At 48.6% G+C, this 12,182-nt stretch overlaps 1 protein-coding gene across 1 annotated transcript; it reads right to left on the reverse strand.

The window, feature by feature from the left end:
* Nucleotides 1–8,005: 8,005 nt before the first annotated feature.
* Nucleotides 8,006–11,974, reverse strand: LOC113777367. Its single transcript, XM_027322401.1, has one exon. The coding sequence runs from the start codon at nt 11,972–11,974 to the stop codon at nt 8,006–8,008; it is 3,969 nt and encodes a 1,322-aa protein (XP_027178202.1).
* Between the last annotated feature and the right edge of the window lie 208 nt (nt 11,975–12,182).

Below are 12,182 nucleotides of genomic sequence, written 5' to 3' on the forward strand. Positions count from 1 at the left end.
CATGTTTACAAGCACGACAGTCATTAAAATATATGGTCATGGTATCATCAAATGTGAAATCGTACTTTTTATTGAAGTACAGCTATAAATTGGAAAACCAATCCATAGCATTAATGACATATATTCAGGACGTCTTTGGCAAATAGAGTTTTCTGGCAATCAACTAATCCAATTTATCACTGCAATAATTTCCAAGCCTCATTTAACATACCATCATGAATGAAAATAGTTTCCAATTATCACCTGTGCTGTGGGTTGCTTCCAGTCATCACCTATAACAATTTCCAAGCCTTATTTGGCGCACTATCATGAACGAAACTATCAAAATTGATGGAAAAAATAGGATGTAAAATTAAATTTCTCTTGATTGTCTCCTCCATCTTGTGATTCAATTTCTCTTTTATTTAACAGGTTATTATCACTTTCCTTCCTTAATGTTTGGTGCCACTATTAATTTCTCCTTTGACATTATTTTTAGTCACTTTACTCCTAAAACTAACAGTCAAACTTAATGAAATTTGTTAATTCAAGTGAAAAGACTTGTTTAACCTTTAAAATTATTATCAATTTATCCCGTAACTATAGCCTTATTATCAATTTACTCCATAGAGTTATTTTTTTTAGACAATATATCCCACCACCAAACCAACTAAGTTAAAAAATTTTAAAAAAAGTACCCTCTTTTCTGTATAATGAAAACAAAAAAAAAAATTTAAAGTGGCTCTTCTCAATTTTAGTGTCAAGAAATAAAAAAGTCAAAACATTGATCTCTTTCTTCTCAGTAATATTATTAATATTGAAAAAAATAGAAACATTGGGAAGGAGGGGGGAGAGAGAGAGAGAGAGAGAGAGAGAGAGCTCAATTCTTTTTTTAAAAAAGATACAAATAAGAAAGAATTAGATTTTTTTATTATTTTAAAATTGCTTTACTTTTCTGTTTACTACCCAATTCTAATTCTAATCCCAATGATGTTAAAGTAATACGATAATATTAGATTCCTCCTTATTTTTTTTCTTTACAGAATCTAATTTTCTATCACCTTCTCTCCTACATCTTTTTCTTTTTCTAGTATTAATAAGTGTGAAAAGAAGAAATTCGAGAAAACCCTTTTATTTTTTACGTTTCCGCAACTCTTAGAGTGAAAAAAAGAAAAAATAACCACTTCAACTTTTATTTTTAATTATATATAAAAAAAGGGTAAATACATTTAAAAATTTATGAACATACATGTTAGGTCAACAATAGGGTATAATGTCTAGAAAATAATGTTAGAAAATAAAGTAAATGTATCACTATAATTTAAAGAGATAAAGTGATAATAACAATGTAGTAATGCTATAAAATAAATAGATATTTTTGTCCAAAATTTGTTAGCATACTGAATTGAATTACCTATGGAGTGAAATGACTAAAAGATAACGTTATGGAGTAAATTAATAGTAATGATATAATTGAAAGGGGATAAAGTGATAATAACCTTTATATAACTACTTTACTATACTCATTCTCTTCAAAGTCAGTCCATCCGTTCTTCTCTACAAAGAAATATAGAATCAAAATGTATGATTGCCTTCTCCATCACACCTTTTTTTTGTTTATTTTTTTGTTTCAATTCTATCTTTTTCTCATACCTAAGAGTGAAGGAAGGATTCTTTCTCGTAAAAAAGATTCTGCTTTTTCGTTTCTTAGTATATACAAGCATGTACTAAAACAGATAGTGCATTAATTCGTTTTGATGTATTTTGTGTTTGGCTATGTAATTCGTTTTGATGTATTTTCTGTTTGGCTATGTAATTCGTTTTGATGTATTTTCTGTTTGGCTATGTTTACACAATTTTTTTTGGGGTGCGCTATTGAACGATAGTAATTGTGACCCACAGGATTGATGTCAAGACAAGAAATTTCAAACAAAAGGAACTAATGGAAACTAAAATCCTGTTAGATCTACCAATTCAGGTTATTAACGAAGACAACAAAGTCCAAAAAATTCGGTATTTATAAGTATGACTGGAAAACTATGTATTTTGTGATTAATGCTACCATATGATTCAGATACAAAATGCAGTTCACCCGTAAGTACAGGGGGTTTTAGATTTCACACCATGGGAAGAAACTTTCTTTATCGTCCCCTTTTTGTTCAATTAGATCCAAATAAAAGGATTGTTTAATATCAACCGAACATCTTAATGGAAAGTGCAAGATTGACTTCAGCAACACTGAGCTTTTTGAAAACTAAACTGATCGAAGGATTGAAAAATGTCCAACAAAGTCTCAATTTTCCAACATGTGGTTTTTACTGTGATTCGGCTAGCATAATAATGAAATGGATTCAAAAAACTGGGGGAAAATCTGATGGGTTTATTATTGTTTATTCCTTTAAGAAAAGTCATAAATTAAGTTACATGCGATGACGGACACAAGTTAAAACATGATCCAATATTATATTAAGAAAAGTCTTATATTAAGTTACATGAGACGACAGACAAAATTTAAAACATAATCCACTCTTCAGATATTTAGGTGTTCCCATATTGGTATCCATCATTTGGAGACATCATAATTTTAGTCTTTTTTTTTTGTCTTAAAAAGATATAAGTTGTTGATGTTTGTTCTTAAGCAAATTGGAGCATGAACTTTAGGCATTGTAAAGAAACCATTATTTACGTGTTAAACGTGGATATTCTATTCTTAAAGCTTCAGTGTAATATCACAACAAATGAATAGAACCACCCTAAATCTTTCCTTTACAAGCGGGATCAGAAGCTAGTTAACCATATAAAGTGTCGGTAGACTGAATTCTTGACCGATTTCTATCTACATAGAGATAAAGCACCAATGAAACAGTGCACTCAAAATAGCCTAGTTGTTGTTGCACACACATTAGTTCAGTATCAATCAAGGGTCTCACAAGTTCAGTTCTATACTGTACATATCAGTTCATATAATTTTTAGCATTTGCTATTATTGAAAAATCAAACCTCACCAATTTCTAATCTTTTCATTTCTTTTCTATTATGCTTTAGTTTTCTTTGTACATTTTGGGGGTCAAATGGGATATGTAATTAAAGAAATAACTGTTGGAGACTCAAAGATGGACATGTAAGTATGATAACTGACATGCTGTTTGGGTCTAGGGTAATATTCTGTAATTATCATAGTAAATGACGGGTGAATAATAAATTAAAAGTGAAAAACTTTGGTGGCTCCTAAATGATGCATCTGGAAAACAATATGTGTCATTATAAAACAACTTGCACATAAGTATAGACAAATCAGCAGCAACTAAAACTTGCCTAAATTTACAAGTAATCTTCAAGTAGAAATTCCAATAACACAATAGATGAAAAAAAAAAGGAAGAGAACGATTTGACACGATAGATTAGAAACGATAGTTGATACGCTAATCTTGTCAGCCGTAACTTTGAGAAGTTATTATTTATCCAACCATTGTGGCTTAATTGTCAGAAATGAAAACTTAGTACAAGCTGTCCTTTACGCTAACATCGTATATGATATGATATACTAAATGTGAATGTAATAAGTGATTGAAACCATGTTTAGATAGCAATTCAAATTGGATTTATAAGTTTATAGTGGAAGATGAATGCATAATTAATATGCATCGAGAATATTGCCAAGTGGGAGAAAGAAGTTGAATTGGTCAAGATAACAACAAATATCATGCGATCTTTAACATTTGAAATTCAAAGGTTGCAAAAAAATGAAAAAAATTTAGGTGGCAAAATAACAATGAGCAACCATAGGGGTAAGAGTATAAATGATGCTTTTTAGTGGGTAAATAAACATTTTAATGTTTATATTTCATTTTAACACACAAAGAAAATCTTTTAATGCAGTTTATTTTATTTGCAAAACACTCAGTTTACAAACAAGAATAATATATGAAAATCAATGCTGAAATATATCTACAGAATAGAAATAATTATAATATTGATAAAAGATTCTCATAACTTGCTCAATTTACTGTCTCTACACCTTATGACTAAATAGATAATTAAGTTGGCACTTAGAGTGTAAAACTTAATAACAAATTCAAATGAAGCTTGATGAATTTAGAATGGAGAAAGTTTCCTTTATACTTTATGCACAAGGAATCATATAATCTTTTAAACACTCCTATTTTGGTTGTAAGTTTTATATGTACCTGAAGAAGCACGGAACTTCCCCTGACCGAGCTGACCTGATGAGCTCGGCGTGTTGATGGAAGAGCTCGCCCCAAGCCTGCAAAACAGAAAGGAGTGAACTTACAAGGGGGCCCTGAGGTGGTCCCCGGGGGCACTCCGACGGTCAAGTTAGTTCTCCGGCGAGTAGGGTTCACGGGGATTAACTTAGTCAGAGTGTATTAGCCAAGCCGTGAGCGTACCTTGGGCAATGGGTGTGTAGCACTATTTGTACCTGGGCCAGAGTCCGACCTCCGTACGTTCCGGGACCTTCCTGATATAATCTCAATCCCGCGCCGAGCGGGATCTCCTCCGACCTCTGCGGGGCGGTCTCCCGATCCCCCTGGAGCCCTAGCGGGGGTGCGGCCCAGGGCGGTCGCCAGGAGCCTGGGGCCGGGGCCCAGCTCGGCTATACCTGGGCTGCCACGTGTCTAGGCCCAGGATGGGGCCTCTGCACTAGCCCCCTAGATTAGGTCAGGCTCCCAGGCGGACCTGGTCTATCCCCGAGCCACGTGGAAGCCCTCAATTGCACTGCTCTGCCGCGGTCACCTCCGGCGCAGGGCTGTCATTGGGAAGCGTCGCCCGCGTCCTTTCAATGGTCGCGTCCCTTCGGTTTCCGTACCTCCATTAAGTGCGTTCACATGGGGCGGTTCAAATTCAAGCAAACCGTTTCCCCCCATTTCGTCCCCTATAAATAGTGGCTGCCCAGAATCCGGTAAACTCTATTTGCCATTTTCTCTTTCCCCGTGCGTTTACAACTTCAGTAGTGCATTTCCGGCCAACCAGGACCCAGATTCCGGCAACCCTTCCCCCCCTTCTCTACCCCAGTCATCAGTAAGTGTTTCCCCCTCCCTTCCCGCATTTTCTTTCTTCCTCTTGCCGTCCTCTGCGTTTGTATGTCAGGCCTCTCCGACGTGACTTCCTCCAACTCCCCGACTCTCCCCCGCCGTAGAGCCACCAGGATCTTCATTTCCTCCTCATCTCCCTCTTCATCATCTCCCTCTCCTCCTCCTTCTTCATCTTCTGCTTCCAACCCTAACTTTCCCCTTCCCGACCTGCTCGAGCCCATCGACATCATGAGTTCCCCATCTGCCCACTCCCCTTCTGCCCGGCTCCGGGAGGAGGTGGCCGAGCTTGACGCCCTCATCAGGCAGCAAGCCGTCTCCACCCCTCCTCCCCAGTCCCCTAACGATTCCCCCGGCGGAGCCCGGGGTGGAGCTGGGGAAGGCCGGGGCTCCTCTGGGGGGACCCCTGCTTCCGAGCAGGGGGAGGACCCCGAGTTCTCCTACGGGCATCCCGACCTGCAGGAGGCCACCCTATCGTCCCAGGCTGTGGCCGAGCTGGCCAAGTCTTATTCCATCCCTCCGGCCTACGAGCCGAGGGCGGCCGGGCCCGGCGATCGGGCCTGCAGACCTCCCTCCGGCTTCGTTGCCATCTACAGGGAGCAGCTCATCGCAGGGCTCCGTCTCCCCATTTCTTCAGCTCTAACCGAGATTCTGAGCTACTGGGGGCTCAGAATCACTCAAGTCCACCCCACCTCCATCAGGATCATTACCGGATTCCTGATCTACTGCCTGCTCCGCGATATCCCCTACTCCCTTTCCCTCTTCCGGGCCGCCTTCATACTTAAGGCCGCCCTACCCGGGTGGTATTACTTCTCCCGCCGCAGTCCCCAAACCCGGGGTGGGAAAGGCGCCCAGGAGTTGTTCCACGGGGTCCCTTCTTCCGTAAAAAATTGGAAGGAGGACTTCTTCTTTGTCAAGTCCACACATTTTCCCCCTAACGTGTGGAAGGTTGGAAAGGTCCAGGCCGACTCCTACCCGGAGGACTTAGACTATGAAACCCTCAGCCAGCTGTCGGACTCCCTTGCGGCCAAGCTGGGCAAGGCCGAGAAGGAACTGGAAACGGCCCAAGTCCAGCTCGCCTCCACAAGGTCAGAACTCGACCAGGAGAAGGCCGGCGTGGCCAAGCTGAGAGAAGACCACGCCACCGAGCTCTCGGGCATCGTCGACAGGGAGCGCAAGAAGGCCGTCCGGGAGTTCATCTCCTCTGATCAGTTCCTCCAGGACGTAGCGCTCCTCAACGGGCCCATCGCCCAAGTTGGCTTCGCGCGCGCCCTGAGCAGGGTCAAGGAGCTCGACCTGCCTGGCTTCGACCTGGCCGCCTTCAAGGAGTACGACCCCAAGGCCGAGGAGAAGGTGGACTGGCTCTTCGACGGGTATTGCAAGGGACACGCCCTGAAAGAGCTGGTGCGCCGGAAGGACGTTGGGGCCGACCTTGAGGAGCTGCCCCTGGAGGAGGACGGGGACCCGGGCAGAGCTTCGGGGAAGGAGCCGGTAGTCTAGGCATCGTAATAGACGGGCCAGGCCACAAGCTCGGAAATTTTGTAATAGATAGGCCTTAAAAATATATATATGAATTTCGAAACAGATTCCCTTGCCATTTCCTCCTGCAACCCTTGCACCAATCAAAACCAGGTGCCGACCTCCCGGGTCGAGCAACAAACATTTTTCCAAGGCAATCACGCACCAGATGCATTCCCCCGCTAGTCTAATAACTAAATCATTAGAGGGAACTGGGTTGCCGAAAACACGTGCCGACCTCTAGGGTCGAGCAACAAACATTTCGCCAAGGCAATCACGCACGCCGACCTCCTGGGTCGAACGCTTAACTCCCACAGTAGCTCACTTGGAGCTTAAACTTTCGGAATCCTTCAAGGTAACTTCACTTGTGCCGACCTCCTGGGCCGAACACTAGCTTCACTTCAGGGTATCTTAAGCATTAAGTGCGTTCTTGCCGACCTCACGGGCCGAACACTTCACACTTTTCCTACCACCCCGCGGAATCAAAGCTGAGAAGGCAAAGAAGTACAAATGAAACAAGAAACTTGAAAGTCAAGCCTTTATTGAATCACAAAACTGAAATTCGAATTTCGCAGAACAAACGACCGCCCTGGTCTAACTTATGCTATAAACAGTCGCAGGTTGGAAAAGTGCCAAGTGCGGGGTACCTCAGATCCATCCATCTTAGCGAGCCTGCAGTAGCCAGCTCGGCTTACCTCGAGGACCTTGTACGGACCCTCCCAGTTTGGGTCGAGCTTGTTGGAACTATGAGCTCTGCTGATCGAGTTCTTGCGCAAGACCAGGTCTCCTGGCTGGTACTGTATAGTCTTTACTTTGGCGTTGTAATAGCGAGCGAGCTGGCTCTTGTACTTAGCCATTCGAATGGCAGCTTCCTCGCGCCTGACTTCGAGCATGTCCAAGTTGCACCTAAGCTCTTCCTCGTTGGATGTTGCCACGAAGTTCTGTGTTCTGGGTGAGGGAAGACCCACCTCTGCGGGCAACCACAGCCTCTAACCACTGCTAAAAGCCGTAAGTAAGGGAGAACGGGGTCCGTGAGTAGCCGTCCTGGGCGTGAGTGCGGTAAAGACAAAGGACACTGGGGCGATGCTATCCAGCCTAGCATCGATTGGGCGGCCTCCATCTAGTCTTATCCTTGCAGACAATTCGGTTAGCCGTTCTCACCTTGACGATTGGCTGGGGGTGGCCAACCGACTGCGAAGTGGTTGGTTGATCCCGGAGCTCAGCACACCAGCTCCGGAAGGGGGTTCTCGGCAAAACTGGCGGCCGTTGTTCCGGATATCAAGAACGTGCGGAATCCAAAGCGACAAACTATGTTATCAGAAGAATTCTCTGATCGCCTTTCCGGAGATAGAGAAGGGGCCTCCGCTTACAGCCACTATTGTGAAGTAAGTCTATTGCCAACGAGGTGTTCAATATCTCCCGGGAACTCAAGGGGGAAGGGACCCAGGAGGTCTATCCTGTCAACTGAGCGAAGGCGCCAAGGGACTGTGGATGGGGACCATCTCCCGAGCTGGCTGATGGCGCAGCGAAGCGTGCACCTGGCAAGCTCGGCACTTCTGGACCAGATCTGCTGCGTCTCGGAAGACGGAGGGCCAATAGTAGCCCAAAAGGAGGCACTTTTTGGCCAACGCCCGGGACCCGACGTGCGCCGCACATATACCTTCATGGGTTTCACGCAGCACGTAGTCACCTTCCTCGGGCGTCACGCACTTTAGCCAGGGGGACAAGTACGACCTCCTATAGAGGGCTCCCCCGGCGTAGGCGTACTTGGCAGCTCGGATCTGGATTCGGCGAGCCTCGGTTTTGTTCTCGGGGAGGGCACCCGAGCTGAGGAAGTCAATGAGAGGGGTCATCCAGGTGGCCGAGCTGCCTATCGCCAGGACCTGGACCTGGTCGATACTTTTCTGCTTCACCACCTCTACCAGGACCTCCTTGCTCAGGTGGGCGAATGAGGAAGACGCCAGTTTGGATAAGGCGTCCGCGCGCTTGTTCTGGGATCTTGGCACCCGCTCAATCTCAAAGGTCTCGAACAGGGCTACCGCCTCTCGTACCTTAGCCAGGTATTTCTTCATTACCTCGTCCTTGGCCTCATACTCCCCACGGATCTGGAGGACGACGAGCTGAGAGTCGCTTCGGACCCGGATCGCGGTGATGCCCATCTGGAGGGCTATCCGCAACCCCGTCAACAAGGCCTCGTACTCTGCCTCGTTGTTGGACGCGGGGAAATCAAACCTGAGCGCATAAGTCAGTTCTTCCCCTGTGGGCGAGGTGAGCAGCAGGCCAGCCCCGCTGCCCTCCTTGCTCGAGGCGCCGTCCACGAACAACACCCACGGCTCCCCTTCCGGGGTGTCCGGGGGTGTTGGGACTAGTTCCGCCGGGGTCAGGCTAGCTCCTTCGGCCAGGAAGTCCGCCAAGGCCTGAGCCTTAATCGCGGTACGGGGCCGATAACTGAGGTCGTGTTCGGCCAGCTCGACGGCCCATTTGGTCATCCTGCCCGAGAACTCGGGCTTAGTTAGTATCTGGCGCAAGGGCTGGTTGGTCAAGACTGCGATGCTGTGAGTTTGGAAGTAAGGCCGGAGTTTGCGAGCAGCGTGCACTAAGGCCAGAACCAGCTTCTCGGCCGGGCTGTATCGCGTCTCTGGCCCTTGTAATGCTCGGCTGACGTAGTACACCGGTCTTTGAGTCCCCGCGTCCTCCCGTACCAAGACCGCACTGACGGCCTCGTTGCAAGTGGACAGGTACAGGAACAGAGCCTCACCTTGTTCAGGGGCGGTCAAAGTAGGCAGCTCAGCCAGGTAAGCCTTCAGGTCGGTGAAGGCTTTTTGACACTCCTCTGTCCAACGAAAATCCTTAGGCGCTTTCAGTACGCGGAAGAAGGGCAGCCCCCTGACCGCGGAGCGCGAGAGGAACCTGCTCAGGGCAGCCATCCTCCCTGTGAGTCGTTGGACTTCCTTCACGTTCCTCGGAGGGACCATGTCCATAATGGCCTGTAATTTGTCCGGGTTGGCCCGGATTCCATCTCGGGATACCAGAAAACCGAGGAACCTCCCCGACCTGACCCCAAAGGTGCACTTCTTCGGATTTAGGCGCATCCGGCTCTCCAGCAGGATTTCCAGAACCTCCTTTAGGTCGGGTAAAAGGCGCTGATCAACCCGGCTTTTAACTATCATGTCGTCCACATAGACCTCCATGCTTTTACCGATCTGGCCTTGGAACAGCTTGTTGACCAGGCGCTGGTAGGTAGCCCCCGCGTTCTTCAAGCCGAATGGCATGGTTCGGTAACAGTAGGTCCCCTCCTCGGTGATGAAGGAGGTCTTATCTCGATCTTCCTCAGCCATTTCTATCTGGTGATATCCCTTAAAGGCATCCAGAAAGCACAAAACGTCAAAACCCACGGTAGAATCTACTAACCTGTCGATCCTTGGCAGGGGAAAGCAGTCCTTTGGGCAGGCCTTGTTAAGGTCCGTGAAATCCACGCACATCCTCCAGGTCTGATCCTCCTTTTTGACTAGGACAGGATTGGCCAACCAGGTCGGGTAGTGGACCTCCATGATGATCCTCGACTCCAGTAACTTGCCGACCTCTGCCTTGATCACTTCATTCCTCTCGGGAGCGAAGCTCCTTTTCTTCTGCTTTACCGGCTTGAAGTGAAGATCCACGCCAAGGTGGTGGACTGCCAGATCCGTTGGAATCCCAGGCATGTCGTCCACCGACCAGGCGAAGACCTGGGAGTATTCCCTCAATAGAGCTTTCAAACCCTCCTTCTCCTTGGCGGGTAACAGGGCTCCAATGCGGAGAACCTGATCGGGCCGATCCTCCCTTAAGGGGAACTCCTCCACCTCATCTTGGGTACCCAGCTGCTGGGCCTCATCCCCTGGGATGTAGGGTTCCAAACAGGTTGTCTGGGCGACCACCTTCTCCTGCCCCCGAAGCGTGGCCAGGTAACATGCCCTGGCTACCGCTGGGTCGCCCCGCACCTCGGCTATTCCCCCAGGGGTGGGGAACTTAATGCTGAGGTGGAAAGTAGAGGAGATAGCCCGGAGGGCGTTCAAGGCGGGTCTCCCCAAGAACACATTGTACGGGGACGACTGCTTGACCACCACGAAATCAACGAGGATGGTCCGGCACCTGGGGGCCTGTCCTACTGTGACCATCAGGGTGATCATTCCCTCCGAGCTGATGGGTGGTCCGGTGAAGCCCACCAAAGGCGTCCGGACCGGGGTCAGCTGGTCGTCCCTTAGTCCGAGCTCCTTGAACACCCTATAGAACATAATGTCAACCGCGCTACCCTGGTCGACGTACACCTTCCTCACCCGGTAGTTGTTGGTGACGATGTCTATCACGATGGCTTCGTGGTTCCCTGCGGTCAGGGGGACTGCATCCCTGGGTCCAAAGGTAATTTCCTCGTCCATGCGCAAGCGCTTCAAGGAGTCGTCCCCCTCGGGGGGAGGTCGCTTGTTCTTCCGAGCCGCATGACTGTCCCCCCCCGTGGGGCCTCCGGCGATGGTGTTTATCACCCCTGCCAGGTTCTGGGTGTCCCGGTCGGGAGAGCAGTCCCGAGGGGCGTCGCGCCGCTCCGGGCGGTCGCGCCTCCGTCCCTCGTGCCTATCTCCGTAGTGGTTGCGTCCAAGCCCCTGACCTGGTCGGCGCACGAACCCCCCTAGAAAACCGCGCTGGATCAGGTCCTCGATCTCCTTGCGCAGGGCCCAGCACCCCTCCGTGTCGTGCCCGACGTCGCGGTGGAAGGCGCAGTACCGATCCTGGTTTCTTTTGTTCCGGGGCGTCCCCATCTTGGTCGGCCGATCTCCCAGCCCCTCCGCCTCCATAACGGCCAAGATCTGGGCTCTGGGCCGTGTCAGAGGGGTGTAGGTCTTCTCTGGGAGGGGCGGCGGAGCTGGTGCCCTATCCTTGGAGAGACGGTCGAAGACGTTCTTCTTGACTTGGCCGTCCTTGGATTCAGGAGGGTTTGCCCGTCCTTTCCTGTCCCCGAACTCCCGATCTGATTCCCGTTTCAGGCGGCCGGCCTCCTCTGCATTGGCGGCGGCGTGAGCCCGGGTCAAGAGCTCTCCCAGGTTCTTGGGAGGTTGTTCGACAAGCTTGTAGTAGAGATCCTCTACCCTCAACCCGTTCATGAAGGCGGCCATGACCACCTTTTCGTCCTTATCCCTGATCTGCAGGCTCTCTGTGTTGAAGCGCGTCATGAAGTTCTTCAGGGACTCATCCGGCTTCTGCTTAACGGCCATCAGGTGGGCCGCGTTCTTCGAGTAGGTCTTCGAGGAAACGAACTGGGCGGCAAACTGTCTGGCCAGCTCGGTGAAACTCTGAATAGACCCCGGTGCCAGGCCCTGAAACCAGAGCCGAGCCTTACCCTTGAGAAACATGGGGAAGGTCTTGCAGCGGAGGGCATCCGCGGCGTTTTGCAGACGCATGTGCGTCAGGAAGACCGAGAGGTGGTCTTCCGGGTCGGTCGAACCATCGTACAGCTCAATGTTCGGGATTTTAAACCTCCGGGGTAACGGGTAGTCCTCGATCTCCTGGGTGAAGGGTGAGGCTGCGTAGTTGTCCCCGTACGGTTGTGGTCGCAGGATCTGCTCGAGCTCATCCCGGACGGGCTGCCACTGGGGTGGGTCGCGCGGG

The sequence above is a fragment of the Coffea eugenioides genome, chromosome 7 (assembly GCF_003713205.1).
Source record: "Coffea eugenioides isolate CCC68of chromosome 7, Ceug_1.0, whole genome shotgun sequence".
Taxonomy (NCBI): domain Eukaryota; kingdom Viridiplantae; phylum Streptophyta; class Magnoliopsida; order Gentianales; family Rubiaceae; genus Coffea; species Coffea eugenioides.